Genomic DNA, 16296 nt, shown 5'->3' on the forward strand with positions numbered 1-16296 from the left:
AATAATATGATACATTTTCATTTTAATCTGGTCATTCTAGGTTGTAACAATGATAAAGACATTTACACATTGCCTATGTACATGCAACTGATAATTTGAATGAATTGGTGTAATGATAATTGCAGATTATCTGACCAGTGTACATACTATTCATGCTTAGAATGATTCAATGCCTTGACAATGTCATTTTATATAGAAAAATGTGATAAATATAACCCTTTAAATAATAGAAAAATAAATAAATAATAGAAACTATAGGAAAAATATTTGTGCCAGTTTAGTGATCCCCTACCTCATCCATAGACCAGCTTAAGTGACTAGGACTAGAGGGATTCAAAAGTCATAGTAGATCATAGATTGATAGTTAAAAGAACTAATGTTTAAAGTAAATTTACTATATTGGGATTTCCATTTTACCTATTTCTTTATATGAAGTAGAATTGATCCAAATTTATTATGATCTGTGTACTTTTCAACATGTACTTTGTAGAGGTGATCATTTAAAAAAAAACAGCACTTTGCCTGATTCATGGTTGTATATAATGATTTGCTAATCTGACAGTTAATAAAACATGATAAATTACATCCTTGGTGATCCTTAGTCTTCTTCCAGAAGCAGTAAATACATAAATCATAATTACGTGGGCTGATGATCTTAATTGTTTGGCACTAACATGCTTTTGTCAAGTGGGGGCATCATTGGTCTTTTTAAGTAGCAGTATGGTGAGAATGGCTCACTTGTTCAACTTAAGTGATATTAGAGTTAAATAATTATTCTTCTTTTACCTTTTTTAGAGAGCCTCTACTTTGTATCTAAGTTTTATTATCACAGCCAACACTTTTAATTAATAGCAAGGTTAAAGTTCAGAAATACTTTGTAGGTTTCTTTATAGTTTTCCATTGTATCAGACTCCAAAGTTACCATGACAAAATGCAGTTGTTGTTAAAAGAAAATGTCACGATTTTAAGAATAACAAAAACCTAGAGTAAAAATTTTATAGTATAGTCTTAATTTTATTACCATCATTGTGGTTTTAAGTATATGAACAAGGGGGAAAATATATGTTTAAGTTTTAAAACACACACCCCGCTAACTCACTTCATATTCAAAAATAGTTCTCAATTGTAAATAGAAAATATTTTGAGCATATCCAAAATATTATACTGTTGTGTGCTATTACTACCAACACCTGACTGTTGTTAATAACTGTAAAACTGTTTTGCTGTCATTAAATTCATATAGGAAACATATTTGAATATTATTATCATTAGACTATTGCAAATGCGTATATGATTACTGTATTTTAAAAACTTACTATGATTTTGATCTCTCCATTACTGACAATTTGGTCTATAGTTAGATTTCAAAATGCATAATTTTCAGTCTAGTCAAAAGGAACCATATTTGTTTCTTTGCATTTGGGGAAATTTTTTTAGGATGTGAAGAATTACACAGATATGGCCTTAAGTATTTAAATATCTTTAACATGATGTCTCCATCAATAAAGCTCTTAGCTTGTTCTTACCTATAAGTTTAAAATCTCATATATCTACATCCTTGTCAGCCAAATGCCATGGGCTAAAAGTAAAGATAATAACTTAAGATTTATGTCTCTCTCTTGGAGACATAAATCAGTTGTCATGAATTGACAGTTTTGAAGGACCTGTCATCAAAGAGTTCAGATGATCTAGTTAGATCAATTAATGTTAATTTTCATCTTCCATTAAATTTTTAATGTTTTCCTCTTTTCCCTTATTCTAGCCAAGCCCTATACCAAGTCCTGTTTTGGGGCGAAAGACAAATGCTAGTCAGTCATTGCTTGTATGGTGCAAAGAAGTTACAAAAAACTACAGGGGAGTGAAAATCACCAATTTTACTACGTCATGGAGAAATGGTTTATCTTTCTGCGCAATATTACACCACTTTAGACCAGATTTAATGTAAGTAGTAACAGGTTCCATTCTAAATTAACATTTTATAAATAATAGACACTTTTAAAAGATTGCAAAAAAATTTCTTAGCATGTATCCTGGAATACTTGACTTCATATTTCTTTTTTAGTAACTATACCTTTCTTTATTGAGAGAAGTGTATGCTAGGAAAAGTTTTTGCTCCTCGTACCTATAAACAATCTCTTCTCTCCTTTTTTTTAAAATGATTTTTCGCCTTAATCTTAAGCAAAAACTGACTTCAAGTTACTATAAAAATTGTGTTAGTATACAAATGAGATGAGACAAATAAGCCTATAAATCTTTGTACATTGACAACAAAGGATTATCTCACAGTAAATTTGGTTGTCAAGGCTAGTTTCTGGTACCCTGCCTTAACATCTCTTGTAGATGGAAAGCTTCAAGCAATGAAACATTTAATCACTGTTTGTTTGTTTCCTTAATTTTCCACACTGTTAGTTTTGTTGATTGAATTGCTGTGAAATTGCTACTTACTCTTTGGTACTATTGAATGTCAAATTTTTAGATTCAGTTTGTTTTAAAAACAGCTGCTTTTGTCAAACATTTGTATGTACTCACTGTGCCATTCTCTCCCTTAGTGACTACAAATCTCTGAATCCTCAAGATATTAAAGAGAACAACAAAAAGGTAAGAATTGCCAAAGAAAAAAAATACATAGTTTCAATTTTGGCATCTCTGTAGATTTTTATTAATTTGAGGAAAGCAAGGGAGTTTTTTAGTGAAGTCTTTTTGGCTCACAGAAAGTAGTCTGCTTCCTGCAGTTGAAAGAGGATGCATGGTTTACTCCACTCTGGTTTGTCATAGACTTTAAAGATTGCAAGTGCCAGGCTGGCATCAGATTATAAAATTTATGTCCTTCATTAACTGTTAAATATTTGTTAAAGAATATTGCTTTTATTCTAAGATTTAACTGTCAAAAATTATACCCAAAAGTATTAGGCCATAACTGTTAAGTAAATTTTAAAAATTTGTTAAAAGGAGATAAAAGCAGGAACCTAAATGGGTAAACAAGAAAGAATGCCTCAGTTCATAGAAGCAAAAAGGTAGGAACATTTGTTCTCTTCACTTTCTAGTAAATTATATATGTTTTTTCACTATAATTAATATACTGAGATCAGAGCTTCCTAACTGGTATGCAGGGATATTGATCCTTTCAGCCTTTAAGGCAGCTGCATAGAGGTGAGTTTCTGGAGCTTCCTAGGTCAGCTGGCTATAGTCAGGCTGACATATCTTTTTACCCCAGTGTACATAGTATATATAATTTTCTTCATGCAAGAAGGGAAGTACCTAATCCTGTACACAGTAGATATCCAATGTTTGTTTACACTGAATTGAATTCAACTAAAAAGCCAGTGAAATATATTGCTGTCTTATTTTGGGGGACAAATACTGGATTTTGAATTTAGGGCTTTATGCTTTCTAGGCATCCACCTACCACTTGAGCCACGTCCCCAGTTCTTTTTTGCTTTAGCTACTTTTCAGATAGGGTCTCACAGTTTCTTGAAGTTCTTTGTTGTTTTTTGTTTTTGTTTTTTCAGACAAAAAGTGAGCTTGCTAGGCAAGCACTCTCTGCCTTGGGCCACACTCCTAGCCTGTTTTTACCTGGGCCAGCCTCACCATAATCCTCTTACTTATGGCCTCCTGAGTAGCTGGGACCATACACACTGCCATTGTGCCTCACTTATTCATTGAGATGGGGTCTCACTGAGTTTTTTTAAAAATTAGAATGTATTTTTTGTACAGGTGGGATTCGTTGTGACAATTCTGAATAGGCTTACATTGTACATTGGTTAGATTGTTCCCACCATCTCTCTCTTTCGACTCCCTCCTGCCCCACTTAAAACAATTGCAAGAGGTTTTATTGTTCTATTTCATATAAGTATCTGAAGTCCATTAACCATATTCCCTCACCTTAATTTCCTTCATTCACCCTTCTGCCTCTCACAAGTACCCCCACATACACTGTACCCATTTTATAGTCTGTCTTTCATTATTAATTTCTAAGTTGATGTTCAAAGGGGCTTATTGATGTATCCCCACTGTGAGTATACTCTGATCAGTTCAGCCCCTTTCATTGCTCTCCCTTACCCATTCCCTCCCATCCCCCCATTTTTCAACAGTTTTCAATGCAGATCTTCTACCTTCACAGATGTTATGTATTACGATGTGATCATTCCCTTCTTCTTTCCCTCCTTCCCAGAATTCTATAGTGTAGTTCCACTATTAAAAACATCTCACTGACATTTTGCCCAGGGTGTCTTCTAACTGAAATCTTTCTGATCTCCACATCTGGAGTGGCTGGGATTATAGGCATGTGCCCCCAGGCCTGGCCTTGGAGGAGTTATTAACCTGTGGCCTGTCAGTAGAATTCAAGAGGTCCTTGAACATCATTGAGGGAAAAATACATTTGGTTTCAAAATTCCTTAGCTAAACTTCAGCATTTCCTTCAATTGTGGAAGACAACAAATCATGGCAGTATTCACCATGCCTGAGATTTGGTTGCCTTTAGAAATCACAAACATTTTCATATCTTACCATATTGTTCTAGATTTCTACAAATAACATTTAGTTTTATCATTCTTTTAAAATTACATTAATGTGCTCATTAAAAAGCACATAGTTCACTGTTTCTCAAGTTCAGTTTTATAATATTTTCATAGTTTTATTTTTCAATATAATTGTTTATCTCTTTCTTTTTTTTCTTTTGGTACTGGGGATTGAGCCCAGTAATTGGTTCTTTTAACCTTTATATATTTTATACCTATAAAGCATTCTGAGAAGAAGTCCATTGCCAAAAGGATTCATAGAACAAAGTGATTAATAACCTTTGCTTGCGACAAAAGTTTTTAGTATACTTTAAGTTAGATAATTAGAGCTACCAATGTTAAAAAGTTTTAGACACTGATAGTTCAACTAACAAACAAGAATTTGAATCAAAACAATTTTTTACTTTTACTGCTCTCTAAAACAAAAAATTTACATTTACTGCTGTAAAAATCTTATTTCTTTGTAAATATATGATGCTGGCCCTAGAATAATAGTGCATTTTAAAACTGCCATTTTTTAAAATTGAAATAATGGCACTAAAAATAGGTAATCTTGGGCTGGTGGAAAGGCACAAGTGGTAGAGTACCTGCTTGCAAGTGTGAGGCCCTGACTTCAATCCTCATTACTGCCAAACAAAAAGAAAGGTAATCTTTAAAAATTACCTTTATAGCCAGGCACAGTGGCTCATGCCTGTAATCATAGCTACTTAGGCAGAGACCAGGGGGATCACGGTTTGAAACCAGCCCAGGCAAATAGTTCAAGAGACCCTATCTCAAAAATACCCAATGCAAAACAGGACTGGAGGAGTGTCTCAAGTGATGGAGTGCCTGCCTAGCAAGAGTGAGACCCTGAGTACCACTAAAAAAAAAAAAATTTTTGTACTTATATAATTTCACCTTTCTGGGGACTGGAGATTTAGATCAGTGGGAAAGTACTTGAAGGCCCTGGGTTCAATCTCCAGTACCACAGGCAGGGAAAAAAAAATAAAGGAAATCATCTTTCTGATGGGCATTTGAATTGTGGTCATTTGGATTATTTCTTGTATAGTTTTGGAAAGCCTATGTCCATTAAAGTGAAATGCCTTTTATCATTAATTAAATTATGTCCATATATGTAACATATATGGTAAGCTAATTTGAATACTGATATAAGCATCATAAGATAAACCATTAATTGTCATTTGGCCATGGTGGTAATATGCCTATAGTCCCAACTATTTGGAAAACTAAGATAGGAGGAGCCATTGAGAACAGTACTGGCCAAAAAGTTCAACATAGCAAGACCCTGTCTCATTAATTAATTCATTAGTTACACCATTGTTATTTTAATAGAGTGGAGTTTCAATTTATTGTTCAAAATTTTAAAAAGGAAATATTGTTCGTTTTACCTAGCTATACATTTTTAAGAAATACAGGGAATTTCATTAAGGCTTAAGTCACACTTTACATTATTTTTCCAAAAACTTAATAATGATGAACATACCTTGGATTTACGTATTACTGATATATAAAAAAGAATTTTTTTTCTCAGGGCTGGGGATGTAGTTCAGAGTTGAGTGCCTAACGTGTGCTAGGCCTTAGTTCAATCCCTAAATCCCCAGATCTTTCAGGGCAGATAACCATGGCTTTTAGAAATATTTTTAACTTTGATGATGCTGTTCATTGCACTATTTAGTAAAGTTTTTCCATTTCATCATATGCAACTTCTTACCTGATACCATTGAGTATCTTAGTTATGACCTACAAATTATTTCCAGCTTCACAAGGTTCTTGATAATACCGTGTGCTTTCAGATGGACTTAAAGCAGCTCATAAAGCAATGTCAGTGTCTTAAGTTTCACTAAACTGCATAGTATAACTTGCAGTGAGTCCTCCTTAACTGATTTAATAACATCTAAGAATGAATAAGGCAATTTCCTTTGAAAAATCCTTTTTTTCCTCCACACACAAACAACTAAAAAGACATTGGTCATGGCAGAAAAAGGTCATCCTTTGGGAAAATTCTTTTATAAAGTCTTGCCTCACTTCTAAAAAACCTGGTTTTTCCGCGCAGTTTAAATGCTTTTCATGCACTTAGTGTGCATAAAATGAATTGCTACATGGAGCAAAACACCATGAGGAGTTTCCTCACAAGGAAGCTGATCGTTTTCCCAGGTCTGTAAAAAGTGCTGAATACAAAAGGCATTTTACCTGTGGCATCTGATTTTAACCAAAATGTCAGTGTTTGAGATAATTAGGAAATGTTTAGAATACTGCCTGTGGTGCTTTTCCTGATGGTCTGCAGTTGATGTGTGTCAATCAAGTCAAGACACACAAGGAGAAAAGTGACTTTAATTTTCCTAAAACTGTAAAATAACAAACAAGCCTATACATGCACACCAACTGAGTCATTCACTAGTAAATATTTTGAAGTACCTATATTGTGAAGAATAATGCTGTGAAAATTGGAAGAGGTTTCGGTATCACGATTTAGTTTTCATTTTCTTTCTTACTTATTCCACAACATTCATTAAACTACAGGAGGAATACAGATTAAATTCAAAGATAGAAATGTACTTTAACATGTAAGTGCAAAAGACTGATTCCTTCTCAATTGTTAAATAATTTCCTAACATTTCTTTTAAGAAAGGCTCTGAATCATACTCCTAAATCTAAGTTGTTAAGAATAGACATTTTAATATCCCAAAGCAAGAATATTTTACAGAATCCTTATTAGAATTCTTTCTCCAAGAGTATATATAAACCTTTAGCTATTCTTCCTAGCAACACAATGCTGTTTTCAAGAGTTAGTTCAGGATAACAATAATTAATTGTAAATTGAGAAACAGCTTTGATTCTTCAAAACTAGAAAAACCTGATGTGCCACAGTTATTTAAAGGCTAACAAAAAATACAATGCAGCCTCACATTCTCAACTAGGTTGTAGTACTCAGAACGTTTCATTCTTTCCAAAATGGATAAAGTAAAAATGAAGCCACTCTTCTCATTATGAAAATGGATCATAATTGGGCATTTAAAAACATTTCTATGTTTATAAGCTTAAGTAGCATTTATTTGTATTTTTTGTCAGGTAATGTTCTTTGGATTTAACCTAACTCTACTTATTCTTTACAAATCATTGCAATTACATGACCTTGGAAAAGCGAGGTTGATAGGGAATGATAAAACTCAAGATATGTTAGTCTAATATTTCTTTATATCTTAGTTCCTTGTCTTAAAAACCCATTCTAAGATTTTTGTTTGTTTAACTCTCATTTTCACATTTCTTTTGGGAAAGAATATTTCAGTTGTTACTTAGTAAATTCTTTCCTCTCACATCTACCCTATTTTTACACATTTCTGACTTTTGGGAGTTTTATTTTTTTCATGTGGCATAATCTCAGTAACATTATCTACCTAACAACAAAAAAAATTTTAATTTTGCTGTTTTTGAAGTGGATGGATTGTCTGAGTACTTCAATATATCTTTTTTTTTTCTTCCCTTTGAAGGCTTATGATGGATTTGCCAGCATAGGAATTTCCCGGTTATTGGAACCTTCTGATATGGTTTTATTAGCAATTCCTGACAAACTGACTGTTATGACTTATCTGTATCAAATAAGGGCACATTTCAGTGGCCAGGAACTCAATGTTGTTCAGATAGAGGAAAACAGCAGTAAAAGCACATATAAAGTTGGAATCTATGAAACAGATACAAACAGTTCTGTTGATCAAGAAAAATTCTATGCAGAGCTTAGTGATCTGAATCGGGAACCTGAACTGCAACAGCCTAAGAGTGGAGCAGTGGACTTCTTATCACAGGACGACTCAGTGTTTGTAAATGATAGTGGTGTTGGAGAATCAGAAAGTGAGCATCAGACTCCTGATGATCACCTTAGTCCAAGTCCAGCCTCCCCTTATTCTCGCAGGACTAAAAATGACACGGAACCCCAAAAGTCCCAGCAGAGCTCTGAAAGGACTTCAGGATCTGATGACCCTGGAATATGTTCCAATATAGATTCAACCCAAGCACAGCTTTTGTTAAGTAAGAAGAGACTACTAAAAACTGAGACTTTAGAATTAAGTGACTTATATGTTAATGATAAAAAGAAGGATATGTCTCCACCCTTGATTTGTGAGGAGGCTGACCGGCAAAAACTTCCAACTGTAGACATCATTAGTAACTTGGAGCAAGATAAAAAAGAGAATTCCAGACCCCTACAATGCAGATCAGATGCTGAATCACCTTTCAAAAAGCCAAGTTTATCTCCTACTTCTAAACTTGGATACTCATACAATAGAGATGCAGAGTTTGCGAAGAAAAAATGTGCTTCCCTGAGGCAGACAGAATCTGATCCAGATGCTGATAGAACCACTTTAAATCATACAGATCATTCTACCAAAACCGTCCAGGTAAGTGGGTTAGAACAATGACTACACATATTTGGTAATAGTCTTATGTTTTTGTATTTTTTTTGTATACATAGAATACTTTTAAGACATTACAAATTATTAAAGGTTAGAGACTGGCAAGGTGACTCAAGCCAGTAATCCTCATATTTGGGAAGCAGAGACTGGAAGGATCATTTGAATCCAACCTGGTTAAAAGTTTTCGAGACCCCCATCTCTACTAATGGCTGCTTATGGTGGTTCACACCTGTCATCCCTGCTGTACAAGGAAGGGAAAATAGGAAGAATACAGTCCAGCAGATCCAGGCATAAAGCAAAACCTTGTCTCAAAAGTAATCAACACGAAAAGAGCTGGTAGAGTGGCTCAAGTGGTAGAGTGCCTGCCTAGCAAATGCTAGGCCCTGAGTTTAACCCCTAGTACCACAAAATAATAACAATAATAAAATTTAGATATAATTTCTCATTGTAGAAAAGTCAGAAATATACATGCTCTCTATAGAAAGTTTGTGATGTGATATTTTAAGCCCAGTTGCAAGATTGAAGGATAAAGAATGTCAACTTTTCAAATCAAAGTAATATTTCTTAACTTATAAAAACAGAATATATTACCATGAGAATAAGTCAAAGATATTTCTGTTCTATTTAATGAAAGTGTCATTTTAAAATGCATATGCTTGCTGGGCACTAGTGGCTCATGCCTGTAATCCTAGCTTCTTGGGAGGCTGAGATTAGGAGTCACGGCTCGAGACCAGCCTGGGCAAATAGTTTGTGAGACCTCATTTGCAAAATAACTAGAATGAAATGGACTGGAAATGTGGGTCAAGCAGTAGAGCACCTGTTTGCGAACATGAAGCCCTGGAGTTCAAGCTCTAGTACACCACAAAAACGAAAGTGCACCAGTGCCAGGCATTGCAGTGATTGTTGTCTATGAGGGAGATGTAGATGTAAGGAGCATAGTTAGAGGCTAAAATGGACAAAAGCTTAACACAAACCTACCTCAAAAAACAAGCTGGGTTTGGTAGTACATGCCTGTAATCTCAGGTACACAGTAGGTGGAGGTTAAAGGATTGCAGTTCAAGGCCAGGCCTGGTCAAAGCAAGACTGTATCTGAAAAATAAACCAAAGCAAAAAAAAAAAAAAGGGGGGTAAATGTGAGATAGGAACAGCATGGCTCAAGTGCTAGAGCACTTGCCTAGCAAGTGTGCAGGTTCTGAGTTCAAACCCCAGTTCCACCACCAGGGGGAAAAATGTATATGCCAAATTGTATTTTTCCCTGTAGCAGTACTACCAGGAATGGTGGTTCATTCCTGGTAATCCTAGTGTTTAGGAGGTCAAGACAGAAGAATTTTATGATGCTGGGCTACGTAGACCCTGCCTCAAAAAAAAAAAAAAAACACTCAGTAGCATTCAAACTTTTCCTCTCAGAGGGATATTTACTATATTGAATATCTGTTGTCATCAGTTCTAAAATACATACTATTGTATTATGTACAAAAAATTACCAGTGAAATTATGACACAAGGTTTTCCAATTATTGAGTTTTTATCTTATAGCTATTGAAATAATTCTTTTAGACTTAGGCATACTTTTTTGTTTTTGTAGAAGGAGGATTGAACCGAGGGCCTCATGCACATGGCTGACCAAATGCTCTACTAATTGAGCTACACCCCCAGTCATATGCCTGGATTTTCAACACATTTATGTATTTATTCTAAAAGGAAATTTGAAATAAACTAAACTGAATAAAGTATTCCTAAAAGGTTTTCACATTTATAATCCAACTCTTCTGAATCACTTTTTGATTTAGAGTTTTTGTAGAGTTTTCTGGAGGCTGCATAATTCCTGGTATTTACCAGATTGAATACAAATAGTTTGTTGCTTTTTTTCTTTCATTAAAAAGATTTATAAAAAGTGTAAAAAAAATGCCATTCTTAGTTTTAGTATTTGTTCTTAAAGTTTAGTAGTTCATTTTTAATTGAAATATGGCTATTTCTAAATGGCCATATGTTTATGGCTATTTCTAAGTGAAAAATACATAGTTTTTAAATCTCCCAGTTTTAATTTCCAAAATGACTAGTTATCAATAGGTATATTCCACATAGCAAAAACTCTTTGCTATTTTCAGTAAATTTTAAGCTTACAAAGAGTGCTGAGTCCAAAAAGTTGGAGAACCTCTGAATTACAGCATATTTCTACAACCATCTCTCATATTTTCTTCCAAGTCATTAACACTTATTAATAATAGCACTTTTTTGACTTTACCAGAAGGTCCCAAAAGAAGATTTTTAGACAGTAACCTGGTATTATGTTCCTTTCTTGCATAGTATAGTCAATCCTTCATAGCCACAGGTTCTACATCGGCAGATTCAACCAACCACAGATTGAAAATATGGCAAAAATATTGCATCTGTATTAAACATGTACAGACTTTTGTTTTTGTTGTTATTCTCTGAACAATACAGTGTAACAACTACTGACATAGCATTTACATGGTACTAGTTATTATAAGTAATCTAGTGTGGATTTAAAGTATATGGGAGGATATGCATAGGTTATATACAAATAGTATGCTATTTTATATAAGTGACCCAAGCATCTGCAGAAAATCCACAAGGGGTCCTGGAACCAATCTGAGAAAGGACTGTATTCAAGTGGCTGTTTACTGAAACACCAAGAAATTATCAGGTAACAAACAGGTATACAGCTATATCTTAACTGTGACCTGGGTGACAGGTTATAAAGTACCATCATTCATGAATTTTCAAAGTCTTATGAAAGAATGTGCATATTAGAATCAAAGAAATATAGTAGTAGAGAAGATAGAATCAAAGCATGATAGATGCATGTATGGAAATGTCACAGAAAACCCATTAATTCACTCAGTTAGTTAATTTTTATAATAAAAAAGAAATATAGTAGCCCTTTTCTATAAATAAGGCCCTTTTCTCCTAAAAAAAAAATCTCAAATTAAAGGTCCTAAGTAGTTAAACCTTTCTGAAAGCTTTCAGGACAACATAGTATGCTTATAGAGTAGTTGAGTAAACATCTAGTGATTGACTGTGGCAGAATTTGATGAGCCTTAGTTGTAATATTCAATCCAGATTTTCCTTATAAACCAGATTTTTAAGGCAAGTATGTTTGGTTAAAGACCAAAAATTAGAAATACTCTAGACTGAGAATCTGTAAACCTATATTCTCATTTTAACTTGGCCAATAATTACCAGTGTACAACATTAACTAGCTGTTTAAATTCTCAATCTTTTTTTTCATATATATTAAATGAAATAATCTCTAAGAACCATCTTAGTTCAAATTCTGTCATGCCACAATTCCACTTGCATGATTAAAGTTCTGTACTGAGTGATGGAAGCACCATCTATTTATAGCTCCATATATGTTTGTTCATTGACCATTGGTTTGTGGGTCAGAATTTTGCTTTGAGTAAATCTAAAGATTTGTTTGGTACTAGGTTGTCTGACACAAAAAATTGAAATTTGAGTGCTGATATTTAATAGGCTTTTTACAAGTTATATGTAGCAGCTAAGTTTTAGACAATCAAATATCTGTTTCTCTTTTATCCACTAAATTATATCAGTTCTCAGATATATATCTTTTCATATTTTAATCAAGATATTACTTATACATAGTATATTAGAATTTAATTGGCAGTGTTTTTCTTCTTAGTAATTGGTAAAATAATTGTGAATCTTATAAGCATGAATTATAGGAAATACAACAATATGGCTTTATAGACATGACACTTACAATGTTGTCCATTTGAATACCTATGACATGTTATGACAGTTATATATGTTATACATATCTGTTTTAAATTTTAAAACCTATGAGGTAAATGGTTGAATTGTATTTTATATGTAGAAAGTCTGGAGTTTACAAAATTATGTAAGATCGTATAATAAATGTTAAAGTTTAAATTGAGAACCGATAGTGTTTGACTCCAAAGTCCATGTTCCTAAATTTTATGCTCACAGCATTTCTTTAGTTTTGATTATAATAACACTAAAAAACAATCATATCCCAGATGAAAGCATAGCCCAAATGACAGCATCTGGGCTTTCATCTGAAGGGCAATTTAGCAATGTATATCAAGTCCCTTTAAAATATTTATGTCAGGGACTGGGGATGTAGATCAGTAATACAGTGCTTGTCTGGTATGTGAAAGGCCCTGGGTTCAAACCCCAACACCTCCCCCCTCAAAAAAATGTTTATGTTAGCTGAGTATGGTGGCTCACAGCTATAGTCCCAGCTACATGAGAGGCTTAGATCCAGAGGATCTTTGGCAAATAGTTCACAAAAACCAATCTCCAAAATAACCAGAGCAGAAATGGACTGGAGATGTGGCTCAAGCAGCAGAGTGCCTACTTTGCAAGTGTGAAGGCCTAAGTTCAAACCCCAGTCCTATATACACACACCAAAAAAACAAGTCAAGTTCTGTGGGACATGCCTGTAATCTCAGCATCTCAAGAGGCTATGGCAGGAGGATTGCAATTTCGAGTCCAGCCTGTGAAAAAATGTGATAAAATGTCTAGGATTATAGCTCAGTGATCCTGAGTTCAATCTCCAGTACCACAAAAAAAAAAATGTGTATCTCATGAAATCCTCCTTCCCAGAATTTTTTCTAAGAAGAGAATCAGACTTGTACATAAAAATTTGCATAGAAGGATGTTCATTAAAACATTATTTATGATGGTAAAAATTGCAAAAAACCTATATGTCCAATAAAGTAAGTTAACTCTAGTATGATATATTTATATAATAGAATAGGTAGCCTACTAGGAATCATGTTTTTAAGAAAAATAGTAAGGACATGAGAACAAATTCACAACAAAATATTAAGTGAAAAAAAGCATGCTAGAACTGGGAATATAGTTCAATGGTAGAGCAGTTGCTTAGCATGCAGGAGGCCATGGGTTCTATCCCTAGCACTGGAGGAAAAGGAAAAGCGTGATTCTATAGTGATGATATCTGGGTGCCACAATTACTAATTTTTAAATTTTTTCTTCTTTTTACTTATATGGGTCCTCTAAAATCCCTATAATGAATATAAAATACATTTCTGATCAGGAAAAAGGTGCTTATGTGCTTTTAAGACCACAGTACAGTTTTTCAGCATTTATGTAGCTGGTTGGGATCATGAAAACAACTATAGAAGTTAGAGCTACTTGATGATCTACTTTCAAGGCCCTCATTTCTAAGATAAAGAAAATGATGGGTTTTTTAAATCATCATTTGAACCTTTACTCAGTACATACCATGTGTCACTGTTCAATATGGTATTCTATTACTTAATTTTTACACATTCCTATGAGAGATGTTCTACTGTTATCCCCATTTTATAAATGAGGAAACAGAGGCTTAGAGCGGTTGAGTAACTTACCTACTGTTGAGTGATGGAACTAGCATTTGAATCCAGCTCTATCTCATTCCAGAATTTTCAGGTGACAAATAATGGAATGCATATAGTTTTAAGTAGCCTGCTTAATGTGACTTTGCTTATTATTAGTGGGAGAGTGATTAAAAGCCTGCAGTCTTGATTGAAAATTCAGTGTTCATTAAATTTTGTCTGTTTTTGAGAAAGTGTTGAAATTTTAACCACTGACTAATTCTGTCACGTCTTATCAACATGAACTTAATGTATATCATTACCACTTACTCATTTCATTAGTATTTATTAAGTGAAAAATTGTTGCTTAATTTCCTTCAAGCCTTGAGTGATGAACATGTTCTGGAATTAGGTATTGCAATCACCAGTGAATTGTACATTTTATGGAAAATCTTAAAATTACAGAAAAAAGTTTAAAAATAGTTTTAGTCAAATATAAAGATTACAAAGAGACACAGAAATTACTGTTTTTTTAAAAGGTAGTTTCATATAATGCTAAATGAAATAATAGGTTTATTGTTTATCTTCTTTTCTTTGACCATAAAAGTTACATAATGAAAGGGAAGTAAAAGAAGTTAAGCACCACAGTAGTAGCTTTCTAAAGCCAGAATTTGGCTACATTAGTAGAAAAAAGGAATTTGGACTATAAAGAGTATGGATAACTGGGTGCAGTGGTAACAACTGTAATCTCTGTTTCTCAGGAGACTGAGGCAGTAGTCTCATGAGTTCCAAACCAGCCTGGTCTGCTTGTAAGGTTCTATCCCAAAGAACAAAAAGAGTATGAAGATTGTGCTTTTGGTTAATGATAGCATTTAAGAACAGATTTCTGTTCTCTAAAAATACATTGTAAAATTACAAATTAATCCAGGAGAATATTTTTCCAATTCTGATATATCTGTTTCATTATAAAGAGAATGAGCAATAAAGGAACCAGTTTTCTAATTTTATTTTACAAAGTATAATAGCTTTGAATTTTCCATAAATATTATAAAAAATTTAAAATATTATTGCCATTGATATTTAGAATATATCAGTATATAAATTTGGATGTACATTGTTATTTCTATTAAGCTACAAAAATAAAATTGAACTTTTAAAAGTGTCTTTGACTACCAGATTATACTGCTCTCATGGCAAATATGAGGTATATATATATACACACAGACATACATATGTATAAATGCATAACTTGTGACAATATGTTCTAATAAAGTATAATTAAATTTAATCCAGTTTATGTCAAGATTTATGTATTTATTCTACAGTTTCTAGTCAACATTAATATTCTATATAGGTAATCTTATTATGGATGTAACAGTCTTCCTCCTGACCTTCAACAGATTCTTTAACCTTTAATTAGTTTACAAATATAGATTGTTGGGGTTATTTTTGATTTTGGCTTTTAATTCTGTATCTTTGCTTTTAAGCATCGAATGCTATCCAGACAAGAAGAACTTAAAGAAAGAGCAAGAGTTCTGCTTGAGCAAGCAAGAAGAGATGCAGCTTTAAAGGCAGGGAATAAGCAAAATACCAACACAGCCACACCGCTCTGCAATAGGCAGCTAAGTGATGTAAGGAATGCTGGTTAAAAGCTAAAAGTTGTTCGTTATAATCATAGTTATAATGGGGTGTGGGAAGCAATTTGCTCTGAGTTTTGTAAGTTGTTTTTCCACAGACTTTGTCCATTTTGAGTACTTGATATACCTATTGAACTGATGAAATCATACCTATAGGACCATGTTGTCATTATTCCTACACAGCAGTGTTAGCTATGAGGACAAATAAGATCCTGGGATATAATTCCACATATACCTAAATAACCTGGTTTTTGTTAGTTTACATTTTATATCTGTACTCACTTTCTGTTTAAGATTGTACTTTGTTCATGGAAGTTATTTTAATGCAAATATGAGAATATAATAATAATACCTATCATTTATTGAATACCTACCATATATATTTTACATAAATCTGTGAAGATATTCCA

At 33.4% G+C, this 16296-nt stretch overlaps 1 protein-coding gene and 1 long non-coding RNA gene across 12 annotated transcripts in view; one reads left to right on the forward strand and one right to left on the reverse strand.

The window, feature by feature from the left end:
• The window catches only part of Ehbp1 (EH domain binding protein 1), a 331176-nt gene that overhangs the window by 224552 nt on the left and 90328 nt on the right, over window positions 1-16296 (forward strand). For 9 of the 10 annotated variants that reach the window (XM_074049828.1, XM_074049829.1, XM_074049827.1 and 6 more), the window contains 4 exons: window positions 1763-1941; window positions 2550-2598; window positions 8006-8908; window positions 15737-15880. In XM_074049828.1, coding sequence (XP_073905929.1) covers window positions 1763-1941; window positions 2550-2598; window positions 8006-8908; window positions 15737-15880 — 1275 coding nt within the window. The remainder of the gene's footprint in view (window positions 1-1762; window positions 1942-2549; window positions 2599-8005; window positions 8909-15736; window positions 15881-16296) is intronic. The other variant, XM_074049836.1, reaches the window with a different exon arrangement.
• The window catches only part of LOC141414824 (uncharacterized), a 129799-nt gene that overhangs the window by 20937 nt on the left and 92566 nt on the right, over window positions 1-16296 (reverse strand). For both annotated transcript variants that reach the window (XR_012439705.1, XR_012439704.1), the window contains exon 3: window positions 9902-10012. This is a non-coding gene — a long non-coding RNA (uncharacterized lncRNA). The remainder of the gene's footprint in view (window positions 1-9901; window positions 10013-16296) is intronic.

Source organism: Castor canadensis, chromosome 12 (assembly GCF_047511655.1).
Source record: "Castor canadensis chromosome 12, mCasCan1.hap1v2, whole genome shotgun sequence".
In the NCBI taxonomy this organism is placed as follows: domain Eukaryota; kingdom Metazoa; phylum Chordata; class Mammalia; order Rodentia; family Castoridae; genus Castor; species Castor canadensis.